The sequence below is a fragment of the Oncorhynchus mykiss genome, chromosome 28, assembly GCF_057628025.1.
Source record: "Oncorhynchus mykiss isolate SJ-2025 chromosome 28, ASM5762802v1, whole genome shotgun sequence".
NCBI lineage: Eukaryota > Metazoa > Chordata > Actinopteri > Salmoniformes > Salmonidae > Oncorhynchus > Oncorhynchus mykiss.
Genome location: NC_143049.1, coordinates 13,939,776 through 13,957,523, shown reverse-complemented (window position 1 = coordinate 13,957,523; position 17,748 = coordinate 13,939,776). Strand labels below are relative to the sequence as shown.

At 44.0% G+C, this 17,748-nt stretch overlaps 1 protein-coding gene across 21 annotated transcripts in view; it reads left to right on the top strand.

Moving 5' to 3' along the window:
• obscnb (obscurin, cytoskeletal calmodulin and titin-interacting RhoGEF b) overlaps positions 1 to 16,635 on the top strand; it is a 99,123-nt gene extending 82,488 nt beyond the window's left edge. For 13 of the 21 annotated variants that reach the window (XM_090225409.1, XM_090225425.1, XM_090225423.1 and 10 more), the window contains 24 exons: positions 84 to 165; positions 773 to 894; positions 1,071 to 1,268; positions 1,415 to 1,447; positions 1,678 to 1,776; positions 1,978 to 2,196; positions 2,426 to 2,593; positions 3,476 to 3,532; positions 4,607 to 4,746; positions 5,063 to 5,263; positions 5,413 to 5,489; positions 5,725 to 5,895; positions 7,105 to 7,264; positions 7,409 to 7,525; positions 8,704 to 8,868; positions 9,111 to 9,269; positions 9,526 to 9,703; positions 10,183 to 10,296; positions 10,481 to 10,648; positions 10,994 to 11,096; positions 11,301 to 11,430; positions 12,195 to 12,288; positions 12,521 to 12,563; positions 13,460 to 16,635. In XM_090225409.1, coding sequence (XP_090081535.1) covers positions 84 to 165; positions 773 to 894; positions 1,071 to 1,268; positions 1,415 to 1,447; positions 1,678 to 1,776; positions 1,978 to 2,196; positions 2,426 to 2,593; positions 3,476 to 3,532; positions 4,607 to 4,746; positions 5,063 to 5,263; positions 5,413 to 5,489; positions 5,725 to 5,895; positions 7,105 to 7,264; positions 7,409 to 7,525; positions 8,704 to 8,868; positions 9,111 to 9,269; positions 9,526 to 9,703; positions 10,183 to 10,296; positions 10,481 to 10,648; positions 10,994 to 11,096; positions 11,301 to 11,430; positions 12,195 to 12,288; positions 12,521 to 12,563; positions 13,460 to 14,582 — 4,121 coding nt within the window. In that variant the 3' untranslated portion in view covers positions 14,583 to 16,635. The remainder of the gene's footprint in view (positions 1 to 83; positions 166 to 772; positions 895 to 1,070; positions 1,269 to 1,414; positions 1,448 to 1,677; positions 1,777 to 1,977; positions 2,197 to 2,425; positions 2,594 to 3,475; positions 3,533 to 4,606; positions 4,747 to 5,062; positions 5,264 to 5,412; positions 5,490 to 5,724; positions 5,896 to 7,104; positions 7,265 to 7,408; positions 7,526 to 8,703; positions 8,869 to 9,110; positions 9,270 to 9,525; positions 9,704 to 10,182; positions 10,297 to 10,480; positions 10,649 to 10,993; positions 11,097 to 11,300; positions 11,431 to 12,194; positions 12,289 to 12,520; positions 12,564 to 13,459) is intronic. The other 8 variants (XM_090225426.1, XM_090225424.1, XM_090225421.1 and 5 more) reach the window with 2 other exon arrangements.
• Positions 16,636 to 17,748: the final 1,113 nt, after the last annotated feature.

Here is a 17,748-nt window from a genome sequence, read left to right as displayed (position 1 = left end):
ATTAGATTGATTGGTTGGTTGGTTGCTTGCTTAATTGATGGATTGATTGCGAGTCATTGTGTAATACATCTCTCTTTCCTCAGTGTCTTGCAGCTCAGACTACGATACTGCAGCTGATGCCACTGAGACAGGCTCCTACATCAGCGCCAAGGGCTACATGTCTAGGTGAATGAGAGAACCAGTGAACAAGGCCTTTGACTTTGACTTCAACCTTCTTTACAATTCAAACCTGATTCCTAATAGTACCTGAAACGTTTCACTGGTCGTGTTACTCCTTTACCCTGTTAGGTTCTTATTTTTCAGAGTAAATAACCCACGGACACTAGAGAAGCTAAAACCAAGTATAATTCTTCCCAAAGGTTCTGTACAGCTGTAATCAGACAACCCAACACTTGTCCCATACAGATATTTATATCCCACTTAAGACACTCCCTCTCTCCAATCCTTACAGTCTATGCCCAATAGGAAGAAGGTAACCAGATACTAAACCCTGATTACTCCCTTAAGGGGAACTGATCTCACCCCTAATTTGCTGACCTCAACCCCTCCTTCACCTAATCCACAGATATCCATCTGTCTTCCCTATATCAACATGTCGCTCTCCTCTCCTTCATCAAACACATTCCAAAGCCTTCTGGCTTCCTACGGAGAGCCCTTAACTTTTTCCTTTGATTCCATGCTTCGTCTCTATCATTTATTTCAAATCTCAGTGTTCAAAATGTCGAACCCAACAACTGACAGCCTTTACTCTCTGCCTATCTTCTCCCCTCAGGGAAACCGAAGCGTTTGAGTCTATGGCAGAGGATGAGCAGATACCACAAGTACTGGATGAGCTCCATGATGTGCACGTCAGCCCAGGCTCACCCATCGCTAAGATGCAGCTGAAAGTCAAAGGTTTGGCCTGTGGGTTACTCTTCCCCACTTCTGTATTAATCACACCAAGACCCTGCTAGACTACATTGTCTCTGCACAGGAACGTCAGAGGTCCGTTCCTTAAGTCAAAATAAAGTGGAATTACTGCCCCCCCCCCAGGGTAAGTTAGTTGTTTACTTTCCGTTGATATTTCCCAGGTTTCCCCGCGCCCAGAGTGTACTGGTTCAAGGACGGTATCCCGCTGCGTTCCTCAGACAGGATCCTGCTGCTGGACAAGAGAGGCGTCCACAGTCTGGAGGTCCTGGAGGTGAAGAGGGAGGATGCAGGAGAGTACTCTGCCTACATCAGCAACGCTGCTGGATCAGCATACTCCTCTGCTAGGATACTGGTTCTGGGTAGGTCTACTCATGACTGAAAGGTTTATACTGAGAGGGATCCCTGTCTTCTACTTTGGATAAAGTTTTTAGTCTAATAACATGCATGTCATTTTATACACAACATTCTTGTGTTTACCGAATTCACGAGGACCCTCTTTCAACAGGTCCAGGAGAGCTCACACCTGTAGAAGAGCACGGTATGTAATTATCACTAAATAATACCAATTGATTAATTTATTGATTGATTCTTACGCTGCTACCTATTTCGTTTTTTTACCTTTGACATTTTAGTAAATTTTTCATCTAGTTCAGCTCAGGGATTCGAACCAGTGACCGTAGGTTACTGGCCCAACGCTCTTAACCGCTAGGCTACCTGCCGCCCCAGTAACTTGTCACACTGTTCTTGCATCCCTGTTTTACTTCCTAGATCCCAAGGTGCCTCTGGTGCCGCCACGGTTCCTGGAGAAGTTTAGCAACAGGAAGGTGAAACAGGGAGCCAGTGTCACCCTGTCAGTCAGAGTGGAAGGTACTGTGTCCGCAACACTCTTCTCTTTTGCCTGGACAAGAATCAGGGTCATGTGTGAGATACAGTATGCGTCCATAAAGGATATGGTCATTCATCATACAAAAATACATGCCAGTCCACAGACTACTGTTAGGCGAGACTATTCATCATACAACATGCATGTGAATACCCAAGTCCCACTGTGTTTCTCACCTCTCCAAGGTTCTCCCATCCCCATGGTGACGTGGCTGAAAGAGGAGTCTGCTGAGGACGTGTTGTGGATCAAGCCAGACACTAAGGGATATAAGGTGGCCAGGTCTGGGCGCCAACACAGCCTCATCCTCATGGATGCGGGTTCTGAGCACGCCGGCACCTACACCTGCATAGCCACCAACAGGGCCGGCCAGTCCATCTGCACTGCCCACTTTGAAGTAGAGGATGGTAAGAAACGGAAGACTATACTGTACTTGTTTGTTTGTTTGGATCCCCATTAGCTGTTACAATAGCAACAGCTAGTCTTCCTTGGGGTCCCCAATACATATTATGGGATAGGAAAACATAATGATACATGCTTTTGTAATCACTATAATATATATAATAATGAGGTACGTGGCAGATAGCGAGTTCTAATGTGAAACATTCCTAATGTATGATCTGCTTTCTGGCGTAGCACCACGACCAAAGGAAGAGACCAAAATCCCTCTGGGTATTACTATCAGCCCTCCAGTGGAGGATGCTGGCAGAAGAATGCCTTATCTAGGTGAAGTTGGAACAGAAGAGTTTCTTATGAAACTCACCTCTCAGATCACAGAGATGGTATCTGCCAAGATCAGCCAAGGTGAGTCAAAATGTGTCACGGACTGTTCCATCAAAGCTCCAAAATAGAAAAAAAAAAAAAAAAAGTTATTCCACTATTCATGTGTATTTAAGGTAAAGTAAATGCACTTTGCGATTTGATTAGAATTTATTTTGAATTGATGTGTTACCTTTCATTTGCCTCTAGTTACTTATAGAATAGGTCATTTTAAAATGAATATTTCCAATGTAATATCTGGGAAATAATGGTGGAATAGTCCTGATGTATTGGAAAAGGTTTCTGCGTGTGTGCTTTTATTGCTGGCAAAACCATTTGCATCTGTACATCTCTAGTAACACAGAGTATGTTCTTATAGTGTTTTATAGCATAATGAAAAATATATACATTGCCACTGAAGAAGTCTAAATTCAAATTGTATATATGCATTGCCTTTGTAATTTTGCAATTCTGTCATAAACATAAGTTATGTCATAACACTTCATAACAGTTTGTCATGTTATGACATGCTACTCTTATCCCACATGCAGTCCATTAGCCACAGGGCCAGCTAACAATGCCAACAATGCCACAGCTGCACTCCTGCGTCAGTGGATGTGTCAGTTCCTAATAGATCGTTGGGCAGGCTTTAAGAATGAACAGCTCAAGGAAAATGTCATGCACTTTGCCTCTCGCTGCTCGCAATTTCCTTTGTGTGTTTCTATATAAGCAACGATGCCCTTTTCTCTTTCCTTGCACTCACCAATGCTTGTCCTGCGTGTGTTTTGAGCAACGTGTGGATTCCTACACCCTTTCCTCCCTTACGACTGTCCTGCCTTCATTTCATCATCCTTCCCCCCTCCATCCATCCATCCCATCCATTAATTCACTCACATGCTCTCATCCAATCGTTAATCTGTTATTCAGACAGCGCACAGAACCATCAAGTGCTCCAGTGGATTGAAGCATGGCCCAAAGCCTCCAGTATGTATCCACAGTACATCAAGATCTCAGTTACTCTCACTGAAAGCCATATACATTCTTTCCACAAGTTAGTCAGTGTCGCTTTTGATCTGCTTCATGAGGTTGAAGCTCTGTTTTCTTCTCTGCAATCTGTCTTCACCGGTCTTACTCGGAATTGTTTAATTTAAAAGACGAGTACTTGGCATGAAACCACAAAGGGGTTAGAAAGTGACGTCCCTCTGTTCATGCTGCACGACAGTGAGGATATCTTGGCTATCGCCTGAGGTGATGACTTGTGGAAATAATGTACTGGTATTATTCTTTGTCTAAGACGGCATTAAGTAAGATACAGTATTTCACAGTCGAAGACAGTTACACGTGAACACATTTTGAGACAAAAAACGGCCAGGATTCCATTGTAAAGTGGTGGACAAAGCTGTCATCAAAACAGTTCCATCATTCTCAGTATATATGATGAATGTGTATATATACGTGATCAAATATCTCTCCCTTTATGTTTTTGCGCTCCATAATATTTATTTGATGCATGAGTAGAATACGTTTTGTATTGGCTCAGCAGGTAACTGTGATTACCTGAGCATATGATTCAAATGGCTTTGGAATTGATACTCGGCAAAGCATATACCGTAGCTGGAATATATGCCGACACTCAGACATGTATGGCCAGTCCTTAAGACCACACGTCTTATTTGTACAGCATCTTATGCATGCATCTGGAAAACTAACTCGTTTGTAATAGTGAAAACTATTGAATCAAATGACTTGTGCAGTAGCTGTTGATGGTACTAATGTGTAGCTTAGCTAACCTTCTGGGAAATCTTAATAATTAATTGTACTGACTCAAAAATATACAGTTTTGACATTGATAATAAAATAGATAAAATATCCACCTTATTTTCTGGGTCAAGAAAGCTACGCATTCCAGGTGGTCTGTGGGTGTTTCAGTGGCCAATTCCTCCTTTCTGTGAATTTGTGTACAGTATATAGGCCTATGTCTATACTGTGTTATGTGGAGATGTGTGTGTGTTGTATGCTCTCCTGGCTGTCTCCCTCTGAACCCCCCTCCTCCCCCAGCCTCACTACGTGTCCCGGGAGGCGATAGCGACGATGAGACCAAAACACCCTCCGCCTCGCCCCATCACGGCCGCTCTCGCCCCAGCTCCATTCTCGCAGATTCCTCCTCTGAGTCTGACGACCCTGATGCCAGGGGAGAGGTATGGAACCATAGAAGGAGAATCAGTCATTCCAGTTCACGACTGTCATTAGAGTCCTCTCTAATGACGCTGGAATGGGTCTATTTTCCTTCAAGCTTTTTCTCTTTCTGATATTTTTGATTGGATTTGGCTATAGAATACAGACTTGACTTATTCCTTTTAGCTCCTAGTGCAGCAAAGAGCCTCAACTGGCCTGCACCTCCAGCGAACCCAGTTCTGGGCAAATCTCTTATAGATAAAAGTCACTCTGCCAATGTGAGCACTTATAAGCATGCTAGTCATAGACTTTGTGTCTGATGTCCTCCTCCTTCTACAGATGTTTGACATCTATGTGGCTACGGCTGACTACAACCCCACCATCCCCAACAAAGAGACCATTTCCCTGAAGGAGGGCCAGTATGTGGAGGTTCTGGACTCGGCACATCCACTCAAATGGCTGGTCCGGACCAAACCAACCAAAACCACCCCATCCCGCCAGGGCTGGGTGTCACCTGCATACCTGGACAAGAAACTCAAGGTTTGTTTCAAGATCTAAGTAATTGATTTAGTACCAATATTGTGCATCTACCGCTCCCCGTTTCCTGTTAATTCTAATCTACTCTCTCGCCACCTATTTTTGTTAAGTGTTATTATGTTCTTAATGTTATTTAAACTATTGTGGGATAGCTGTCTGCTGATGCTGGTGATGTCCCAGAGACGGGTGGAGAAGAGGTCTCAGAAGGAGAGTACAAAAGAAGACTACTGTGAGTCTAGACCTTCTCATGCAATCTTCTATTAGTCCCAAAACTTAACCTGAGACTCGACTTTTCGTGACCAAGACACTCAGTAAATGAACTCAATGAGATAACTTGTGTCAAATAAATGCTTGTTACATTCACAGATCATGAGGATTCGGGCCTGTGTTGTGCACAAGCAAGAAACACCACCACACTCAAGGGCAAACCATAATATATCCATAATGCTCTGTCTTCCCCCCAGCCAACTGATCCAGGACATGATCAACAGCGAGGCAGAGTTTGTCAAAGAGATGGACTTCTTCACCTCCCACCACGTCAAGCATGTGGAGAGCCCTGACGCCCCATCTGACGTCACCAGCCAGAAGGAGGCCATATTCAGGAACATCCATGAGATCAAGGCCTTCCATAGCGAGTAAGTACAGCTGGCCTGTTTATAAACAGAAACTTTTTATGGATGAATTAAAAACTTCTCTGGGATAGGCGGGACACTAGCGTTCCACCTGGCCAATAGCCAGGGAAAATACAGAGCGCCAAATTCAAATAAAATACTATAAAAATCAAACTTTCATTAAATCACACATGTAAGATACCAAATTACAGCTACACTCGTTGTGAATCCAGCCAACATGTCAGATTTCAAAAAGGCTTTTCGGGGAAAGCATAAGATGCTGTTATCTGATGATTGCACAACAGTAAACAATGAGAGAGTAGCATATTTCAACTCTGCAGGCGCGACACAAAACGCAGAAATAAAATATAAATCATGCCTTACCTTTGACGAGCTTCTTTTGTTGGCACTCCAATATGTCCCATAAACATCACAAATGGTCCTTTTGTTCGATTAATTCTGTCCATATATATCCAAAATGTCAATTTATTTGGCGCGTTTGATCCAGAAAAATACTGGTTCCAACTTGACCAACGTCACTGCAAAATATCTCAAAAGTTACCTGTAAAATTTGGCAAAACATTTCAAACTACTTTTGTAATACAGCTTTAGGTATTTTTAAACGTAAATAATCGCTAAAATTGAAGACGGGATGTACTGTGTTCAATACAGGAAGACAACTAACTCAAGCATGCTTTCTGGTCTTGCGCAACTATCAAACAGTACACATGACGTGACACTTTTTTAAGATGGCCGTACTTCTTCATTACACAAAGGAATAACCTCAACCAATTTCTAAAGACTGGTGACATCCAGTCCAGGAAGTGGTAGAAACTGCAAACAAGTCCCTTAGAAATCTGGTTTCCCAATGAAAACTCATTGAATAGACAGTGACCTCAAATATTCTGAATGGTTTGTCCTCAGGGTTTTGCCTGCTACATAAGTTCTGTTATACTCACAGACATGATTCAAACAGTTTTAGAAACTTCAGAGTGTTTTCCATCCAAATATACTAATAATATGCATATCTTATATTCTGGGGATGAGTAGCAGGAAGTTGAATTTGGGCACGCTATTTATCCAAAAGTGAAAATCCTGCCCCCTATCCCGAAAAATATTTCATAAACTCTTTATAATACCTGTATAGAAATAATTATATTGTATTGATGTTTTACCATTATATACTACCATTATGCTGCTAAATGAATTGACCCCATAATGTGTGTTGTGCAGGTTCATGTTCCCTAAGTTGCGCGAGTGCGACACTGATGACGACGTGGCCATGCGCTTCCTGAGGAGCGGGGAGGGCTTTGAGAAATACCTCCAGTACCTCGTAGGCCAGCAAAAGGCAGAGGCCGCTATCAGTGACAAGACCGTACACCATTTCTTCAAGGCAAGTGAACCCTTCACAAATACTGTTAACACAAATGGTCATAAATGTGTTTGTGTTGTCATCTTTGTTAATATAATGGCTTGCTGATGTAAGGCTAGTGATGGCCACATTTCTAAACCTTTGCTGGCTGTGTCTTTGTCACAGAAGTACACAGACAAACAGCAGGCCAGTGCCGACCCTGCTGAAGGGCCTGTATTGAGCATTAATGCCTACCTACAGAAACCCCTGGACAGAATCCAGAAGTACAAGGCCTCGCTCAAGGTGAGCGATCACCCTTTAATGCTGTAAATAGGGAATTAGGTATTTCTTTATTGTCTGATTTTCACAGATATTTACTTTACATACAAGAAGATGCACTGTGATATGGTGAGAGACATGGCATAGGCCAGACAACATCAAACATACACATTCATGAAAAAACAAAACAAGAATGACAGCTTATGAAGGATTAGCCCCTTTTTTTCAATTTTTGCCTAAAGTAATATACCCAAATCTACCTGCCTGTAGCTCAGGCCCTGAAGCAAGGTTATGCATATTATTGGTACCATTTGAAAGGAATTACTTTGAAGTTTATGGAAATGTGAAAGGAATGTAGTAGAATATACATCTGGTAAAAGATAATACAAAGAAAATAACAACCGTTCTTTTGTATTTTTTTTGTACCATCTTTGAAATGCAAGAGAAAAGTCATAATGTATTATTCCAGCCCAAGTGCAATTTAGATTTTGGACACTAGAGGGCATCAGTGTATCCAATGAACCACTGCATTTCTGTTCAAAATGTTGTATCAAGACTGCCTAAATGCGCCTAATTTGTTTATTCATAACTTTTCATGTTCAAAATTGTGCACTCTCTTCAAACAATATCATGGTATTCTTTCCCTGTAATAGCTACTGTAAATTGAACAGTGCATTTAGATTAACAAGAATTTAAGCTTTCTGCCAATATCAAAAATGTCTATGTCCTGGGAAATGTTCTTGTTACTTACAACCTCATGCGAATCGCATCAGCCCGCGTTAGCTCAACCGTCCTGTGGAAGGGACACCGATCCCGAAGAAGTAATTAAAGAATCTTACCCCTTCCACATTACATAGCCGTCCCTCCTATACTCAATGTTTACACATCCCCGTAATGTCCAAGGTCCCTGAGGGTCGCACATAATGTTATTGTACAACCCTAGCGTTTCAATGTCAATTATTGTTTTACACAGTTAGTGATATTTAATGTATCACATTTCACTATTGCCCGTTCCCGAATGAGTGAATCTATCCCTATTCTTTGTTCTTACCACACGTGCACAATTCCACACAGTATGAATGAATGCACCAGAGCTGGGATTACCATGTTTTTATAATAGGAAAATTTACTCATTAGAACCTGGTTGGAATATTACTGCTAGTATTCATCTTAAATCGTTGTGCCCATTCCTGTGACTGTAGGAGCTGATCAGGAACAAGGCCCGGAACGGTCAGAACTGCTGCCTGCTGGAGGAGGCCTATGCCATGGTTTCATCACTGCCTCAGCGTTCAGAGAACACACACCACGTCTCCATGATAGAGAACTACCCTGCCACTCTGGATGTATTGGGGGAGCCCATCAGACAGGTGACTCATCTGGAAATAATGTCACGAGTGTCCTATTGAGGTCAGAATACCTCTTTTACAAGAGAAACGTGACCAAAATGACAGCCCCAGTTAAACCATAGACTGAATGATGCCCACTTTGGGAATTGGAGTCTTTGACTAAGGACTTACGTATTAGAGCTACTGTATCAGTTGGGGCCTAAATAGTCTAACTTGGCTGGAGTTTGATATGTGGTGAGATGTGATGTTGTGTTTTGTGACAGGGACCCTTCATGATGTGGGAGGGTGCACCTGGGGTAAGGTCCTCCTCCAGAGGCCACCGTCGACACGCGTTCCTCTTCAAAAACTATGTTGTCATCTGCAAATCCAAGAGAGACTCCAACACAGACACCCAGGGCTACGTCTTTAAGAACATGATGAAGGTAAGATTCTGTTTATTGCTCTTTCTGTTATACTTCAGATCTCTCAGCATGGCCATCCACTGAAGCAAGGCACTAAAGAAACACTATCAAATTCCAATCAGGTATTCAGGGTTGACATAGTAAAAGACTCTTGCTGGTGGAGAGAATATATCGTCGTTGTCACTCTTGCTGTGTCATAGAAAGGATTTACGAACAGATAAATAAAGTCAATAATTTGTCTCGAGGATGACTACTGCTTATCTGTCTTCCTCTCTAGCTGAACAACATAGACGTGAATGAGACAGTGGAGGGTGACGACCGGGCCTTTGAGATCTGGCACGAGCGCGAGGACTCTGTCAGGAAGTACACGCTTCAGGCTCGCACCGTCATCATCAAGAACTCCTGGCTGCGAGACCTCAGGGACCTGCAGCAGCGCTATACCATGCCCGGCTGGAGTGAGTCTGACACACACATTCACTCAGATCCACCCGACACACACACATTCACTCAGATCCACCCGACACACACATTCACTCAGATCCACCCGACACACACACATTCACTCAGATCAGTGTAGCCATGTTATTTTTTACTCGTTATTTTTATTTGTTATTCACTGTCACTATTTGTATTTTTTGTTACATTTATCTTCCTGTTAGTCTACGAAGCATGTTACGAATAGCATTTGATTTGAGATCCACCCCGACACACACAGCACATGCGCACACACACATTCAGTCAGATCCACCTGACACGCACAGTAGACAAACAGAGAGGTATAGTTTGACGACATAGCACATTGTGATCTAACCTTTACCATCAAACAAGTATATTTTAAAATTGCATACCATTATTTGACCGGTCATTGAATAAAATGTGTCATCCCTCCACTCAGGTTAGATTGATGTGTAAATTCATGCCTCTACCTGTCCAGGTATGCCTGACTTTGATGAGCTTCTGGCTGACTGCACAGTGGAACTGGGACAGACAGTGAAACTGGCCTGCAAGGTTACTGGAGTACCCAAACCTGTAGTCACCTGGTACAAGGGTAAGAGACGCACCAGCGAGACCACTGTGCATACGCAATAGGTGTGTGTGTGGAGTTTTAGAATATCAATGAACTGCATACAGTAACATACATGACACGTTTGTTTTTCTCCACATACTGTGGTCACACTGCATGAATGTAGAAACATCTCATGTGTTCACACTGTTTCCTTCTCTGATGACAGATGGGCATGCGGTGGAGGCTGACCCCCACCACATCATCATCGAGGACCCTGACGGTTCCTGCACCCTGATCCTGGACAACATGACAGCGGACGACTCTGGACAGTACATGTGCTTCGCCACTAGCACCGCAGGCAACGCCAGCACCCTGGGGAAGATCACTGTCCAAGGTCAGTCTCCATTACAGAGGGGATATGACACTAACATTGGGCTTGAACTTGCGAAAGTGAATATGGCAGACTATTCATGAGAATCATGGCTGTTCATCAGGGGAGGCTGGTGGGAAGAGCTATAGGAGGACGGGCTCATTGTAACACCTGGAATGGAATAAATGGTTTCCATATGTTTGATGTGTTTGATACCGTTACTTTTATTGTATAACAGCCATTACAATGAGCCCATCCACCCATAGCTCCTCCCAGCAGCTTAGAGTGAGGGATACTTTGCTTGTCCAGGATGATAATTGTCATTCTTATGAGAGAAGAACACTATTTTTAAGAGTGTGTGTGTTGTAGTGCCTCCTCGTTTTGTGAACAAGATGAGAAATGCTGTCTTTACCGTTGGTGAGGATGCTCAGTTCTCCTGCACCATTCAGAGCGCTCCCAGCCCCAAGATCAGGTACAAGTACACCCCAACCACACCCCTCTGATAGGCTCTTCAAACTTTTTAATTACATCGGACTGTGGCATTTGTTTCTTCTTACTGCCGTCATTATGTTACCCATTCTTAATGGTTAATAAGTATACATAAGATAATGAATAAGTATTGAAATAAACCTTTTTGAGAGCTCTCAATCAACCGTTTTGTATGTTTTCTGGCCAGGTGGTTCAAGGAGGGCAGGCTGCTGACTGACCAGGAGAAGTATCAGACCTACAGTGAGTCCCGTAGTGGAGTACTGGTCCTAGTCATTAAAGGCCCTACGGAGAGAGACCTGGGACATTACGAATGTGAGGTAGGCCTATAATTCACCACACCTCAGTTAAAGAATATAGGGCCTGTTCCCCAGGCAGATAACGCCTAGTACTGGACTGAAATGTACTTTCAATAGACATTCTTAATTCAGGACTTGTCACGAACGTCGTCAGGGAAATGACCGGACCAAGGTGCAGCGTTGTGAGCGTACATTTCTTTTTATTAAGAATGCCGCCAACAAAAATAAGAAACAACACAAAAAAAACAACAAAAAAAAACAACCAACAACCGTGACGCGTATTAGGGCTATACAGGCCACTAACAGTCAACTACCCACAACTAAGGTGGCAAAACAGGCGGCCTAAGTATGATTCCCAATCAGAGACAACGATAGACAGCTGTCCCTGATTGAGAACCATACCCGGCCAAAACATAGAAACAGAAAACATAGAATGCCCACCCCACATCACACCCTGACCTAACCAAATAGAGAAATAAAACGGCTCTCTAAGGTCAGGGCGTGACAGGACTAGGCTTAATCTGGGTCCAGGAAACCATTCCATACAGTTGTAAAACACTGGACTTGCAAGCCACCTCACCGGAATTGCTGCCAACCTAAGTTGTGAACTTGTGAATGATCAATATAAATGAAAACCATAGAGATAAATAGTAGAGGTAACATGTAACAGTGTTTACATGCTTTGGATGTTTTGCATCCAATTGCATTTTCATGAGAAATTACCATGATAAGATGAAGCCATTGGTTAAGTGAGCCTAATGTATTCTCCTCCCTGCCCATCCCAGTTGTCTAATCGACTGGGCAGCGCTAGGTGTGCAGCTGATCTGTGCCTTCCTTCTGCTGTGACTAGGAGAGGAGAGCAGGCGATCACCATCGAAGGTAGGAATACTCCCTTTCATACAGATACCGTGGTGCATTAGTTTAATCATTTTCCTATTTGACCAGATACTTCATCTGTAGAGAATGTATGCCTTATGCCACAATAATTCAAAGAAAAAGACGTACCATCAGTTCATCAACAATTTAGATACTGTAGTCTTTTGTCATAAACATTAGCTAGCTATGTATTTGTCTGGCTAACTCCATAAGCCCAATCCTGCTTTCCTTGTAGTCACCGAGCAGGAGACTAAAATACCAAAGAAAACCATCATCATGTAAGTGTGACCAGTTTATGAAGCAGGCTAGAAGAAGCATGTATACTTGTGCGTGTCCCCCTTTGGCCTCTGCATGCATGGCCATGCAGTATTTGAACCCTGAGTGTGAGAGGGACTCAACCCCAAATATAACTTCCAAGGAGCCGGCATTTATTGAATGCGTAAAGAATTGTCATGAATCGTTTTTGTGTCTAGTCGTTTTCCTTAACTCATGTACCATCGCAGGCAAAGCCTCTCATTTGTATGAGTAGGCAAGACTCCATTATGCTCTCTGTGTGTGTGTGTGTGTACATGCTAATTAACACCTTGCCTATGTAGGCCTAGTGTCAAACAAGCTGTTCTATTCCTCTCACACCTTCTCTGCTGTCTCTCTCATACCCTCTGTTCTATTCTTCTCACACCTTCTCTGCTGTCTCTCTCATACCCTCTGTTCTATTCTTCTCACACCTTCTCTGCTGTCTCTCTCATACCCTCTGTTCTATTCTTCTCACACCTTCTCTGCTGTCTCTCTCATACCCTCTGTTCTATTCTTCTCACACCTTCTCTGCTGTCTCTCTCATACCCTCTGTTCTATTCTTCTCACACCTTCTCTGCTGTCTCTCTCATGCCCTCTGTACTATTCCTCTCACACCTTCTCTGCTGTCTCTCTCATGCCCTCTGTACTATTCCTCTCGTACCTTCTGATCTGTCCCTCTCTCATAACCACTGTGCTGTGTCCCTGTCGTTGTGACCCTGAGCAAGGCAGTTCCCCGGGCGCCGAAGACGTAGATGCCGATTAAGGCAGCCCTCTGCACCTCTGATTCAGAGGGGTTGGGTTAAATGCAGAAGACACGTTAACAGTTGAATGCATTCAGTTGTACAACTGACTAGGTATCCCCCTTTCCCTTTCCCTCCAGAGAGGAGACCATAACCACGGTGGTGAAGAACACCCGTATGAAGCGTCGTGGCCTGTCTCCATCTGGGTTCAACCGCTCCCAAACCTCCACCCCAGATCACCAGACCACCCCCACGACCAGGCAGAGGAGGCAGGCTTCCACCAACAGGAAGACCACCATCCCCACCCTGTACGTCACGGAGCCCGAGGGGGCCGCAGGGGCCCGGGCTGCGGAGAACAAGTGGGTGGAGGTAGAGGAAATCATTGAGTACAAGGTCAACAAGTCGCCCAGGCCCTCCAGGAGAGGTGTCTCCCCAGCCGGGTTGGAGCGGGCACACACCCCCTCCTCCACCCGGCCACAGAGGTCCGCAAACCCTAACGCCAACAACTCCAACAACAACCTTGTAGAACTGCAGAACCACTCCGAGCTACAGGGGGCACAGCCTCTGTACTGGGACGATGAGGAGGAGGATGATGACGTGGCTGTGGATGGGTCTGAGGTCGCCCCTGGAATCAGTGGAGAGGCCTACGAGGTCTCCTCGCTTCTAATTCCTAACGACCATGAACACGAAGAGGACGAGGCCTGGCTAGAAGAGCAGCAAGAGGCTTTCATCACAGAACCGGATGACGATGACAACACACCCAGAAAGCTGGAGCCTAAAATCCTGACCGAGGGCAGTCGCGTTCTCACCCTGGAGGACCTGGAGGACTACGTCCCCAGGGAGGGGGAGACCTACGGCTCCTCCAACACCCGTTCATCACCTCCCGAGAGGCCCTGCGAGATCTCAGTGCTCCAGAGGGAGATTGGGGGCTCTGCTGTGGGCCAGCCGGTGCTGCTCAACGTAGGGAGGCCTGTGGGGATGCCTAGGGAGAGGCCCAGGCCGGGCTTCTTCAGCCGCTTTAGAGATCACCTCTCAGGAAGCATGTTCTCCCCGGCCGGCCCCCACCACCCCAGCGGAGGTCAGTCCAGGAGGGAGATTCCCATCCAGGTCAGCCACGCCAAGCTAGAGGTCAAGCCGTTGTACTGCTCTGAGGTGCAGAGAGTGGAGGGAGTGCAGCAGAGCTACAAAACTAAAGTCTACACGTCAGTGGGCAAGTCAGTCACTCTTCAGATTAGCAAGAATAACCCATATCAAAACCAATAATTTAGTGTGTGAAAATAAGTAGCTGGATTAGAAACAAGCAGATTGTTGTTATTCTGTGATACGTACAATAGCCCTTTTAGTCTTAAATGGGAACCTTTCTAGTTAAGTGTTAAAAAGCATATTCTAACATTGCATTTTACTGCAAATGGCGAATCATTCCATTTTCAAGCAACCCGGCTAAAAGTGAAATGCAGACACAGTAAGTCAGTCATTTGGTCAGACAGAAAGTGGACTTTAAAAGACAAACATCCAAAGGGGTTGGATATGTTTAGGCTAAATGATTTCCGAACGCCATTGTATACTATCCAGCCTTCAATTTATTGCTGCCTTTCTTGCCACAAATTTGATGTACTGAAAAATACAATAATTATGAGTTGTTGCGACATGGACTGACACTATTTTCAAGTTCAAAACTCCATCTGCTTTACCCTCGGGCGACAGATGTTTATAATTTTAGCTCCTTGATGTTAAACTTCTGTCCTGTAGGAGAACATCTGTGTACAGCACTTTACACTAAGTGTACAAAACATTAGGAACACCTTCCTAATGTTGAGTTGCACCCCGTTTTGTCCTCAGAACAGCTTCAATTTGTCGGGGCGTTGACTCTACACGGTGTCGACAGAGTTCCTCAGGGATGCTGGCCAAAATGCTTCCCACAGTTGTCAAATTGGTTGGATGTCCTTTGGGTGGTGGACCATTTTTGACACACACCGGAAACTGTTGAGCGTGAAATCCAGCAGCGTTGCAGTTCTTGACACTCAAACGTGTGTCTGGCACCTACCGTACCCCGTTCAAAGGCACTTAAATCTTCTGGTCTTGCCCGTTCACCCTCTGAATGGCGCACATACACAATCCATGTCTCAGTTGTCTCAAGGCTTAGAAATCCTTCTTTAACCTGTCTCCTCCCCTTCATCGACAGTGATTGACATCAATAAGGGATCAGTCTTTGTCATGGTGTTCCTAATGTTTTGTACACTCAGTGTATGTCTCTCTGTTCGTTGTTTCCAGCTGAAGTTTAATGAACAAAGAGTATCCATCTTGACTTGTAGCATATCAGTTTGTACATAGGCTAACTCCTGTGAAAGGAGAAACTGTTTGTGTTCTCAAACAGTAACTGACCAAACCAATGACTTCAGCAACAGTAAAGAGCAGTCAGATTTGAAATGTTACAGAGTTGTTCTGAAATCCACCCCAAAAAGAATAACTTTGACAAGATGATAGAAGTATAAGAGCATTGATTACTGAAGTTGCTGAATTGTGCGACACGTCGACAATGTTCTCTCAATGGCAGTCCCTTGAGAATGCAGACACGTGGATCATTGAATTGTACTTCAGATTGGGTAGTCTGTCCTCCTATGCAGAATCAAGTCTCAAATGTTTTAAACATTTCTAAATGGTCAATTACATGTTGTGCAGAGTTGATACATTTACATGAACTGTATATCACTTGTGGTTTGGGCTGTGGAATGATCTCGGTCTACGATTGTGTTATACAGGTCTCATATAAAAGTGTATCAATTTACTTCAGGTTATATACATCCAAAACATGCAACTATATAGGATAATTAATCTTGTCCTGGGTCATTTGTTTTATAGAAAGCCAAGTCTTCATTATCAGTTTGAGAGCAATGAAGAGTGGATTGACTTTAGACCATTTTTTTAAAAGTATTTGTGATTACTTTGGAGTAAAATGTAATTCAAATATGTTTAGAGAAGTGACCGTATGATATGTAGTAGCTGATTTGCGTGTTTATCAGATTAACACAGTCATTTCAATCCTTTATTCGGTTCAGGTGAGAGCAGTTGCATAGTTAGGAGTGAGTCATTGATCACACTGGATTTGTTGCAATATCATGTTTTAAAATAGTGAATTACTGTTTCCCAAAGTAAGAGTGATGTTTTATGTTAGATAAAACAAAATATTGTAGAAGCATTTAAACTTTTTTGCTGTAAGAAATTCAACATAAAGCACAAATAGGGTTTGACTGCCTGCACATGTTTTAGTTAATGAAAATACATGTTGAATATCCCTAAATAAATTAATTGCAACTGATGAACATGATTGGCCTGTTTTATTCACTCCTGGTGGATGTGTGGGTTGGTTTATATCAGGGATGGACAACTCCAGTCTCCCGGGACCAGAGGGGTGTGCACACTTTTCCCCATTCCTAGCAACCACAGCTGATTTAAACTGATTGCGTTCTAAAACTGAAGATCATGATTAGTTGATTATTGGAGTCAGGTGTGTTAGTTGGGACTGGAGCAAAAGTGTGACACCAATCAGACGTCCCTTTTTCAGGACCCTGTCTTTCAAAGATAAATCATAAAAATCCAAATAACTTCACAGATCTTCATTGTAAAGGGTTTAAACACTGTTTCCCATGCTTGTTCAATGAACCATTAATGAACATGCACCTGTGGAACGGTCGTTAAGACACTAACAGCTTACAGACGGTAGGCAATTAAGGTCACAGTTATGAAAACTTAGTCTGAAAAAAAGATGCCCAGGGTCCCTGCTCATCTGCGTGAACGTGCCTCTGGCATGCTGCAAGGAGGCATGAGGACTACAGATGTGGCCAGGGCAATAAAATGTCCGTACTGTGAGACGCCCAAGATAGCGCTACAGGGAGACAGGGCGGATAGCTGATCGCCCTTGCAGTGGCAGGCCACGTGTAACACCTGCACAGGATTGGTACATCTGAACATCACACCTGCGGGACAGGTACAGGATGGCAACAACTGCCCGAGTTACACCAGGAACGCACAATCCCTCCATCTGTGCTCAGACTGTCCGCAATAGGCTGAGAGGCGCTTGACTGAGGGCTTGTAGGCCTGTTGTAAGACAGGTCCTCACCAGACATTACCAGCAACAATGCCGCCTATAGGCACAAACCCACCGTCGCTGGACCAGACAGGACTGGCAAAAAGTGCTCTTCACTGACGAGTCGTGATAGTCGGATTCGCGTTTATTGTCAAAGGAATGAGCGTTACACCGAGGCTTGTACTCTGGAGCGGGATCGATTTGGAGGTGGAGGGTCCGTCGCAGCATTATCGGACTGAGCTTGTTGTCATTGCAGGCAATCTCAACGCTGTGCGTTACAGGGAAGACATCCTCCTTCCTCATGTGGTACCCTTCCTGCAGGCTCATCCTGACATGACCCTCCAG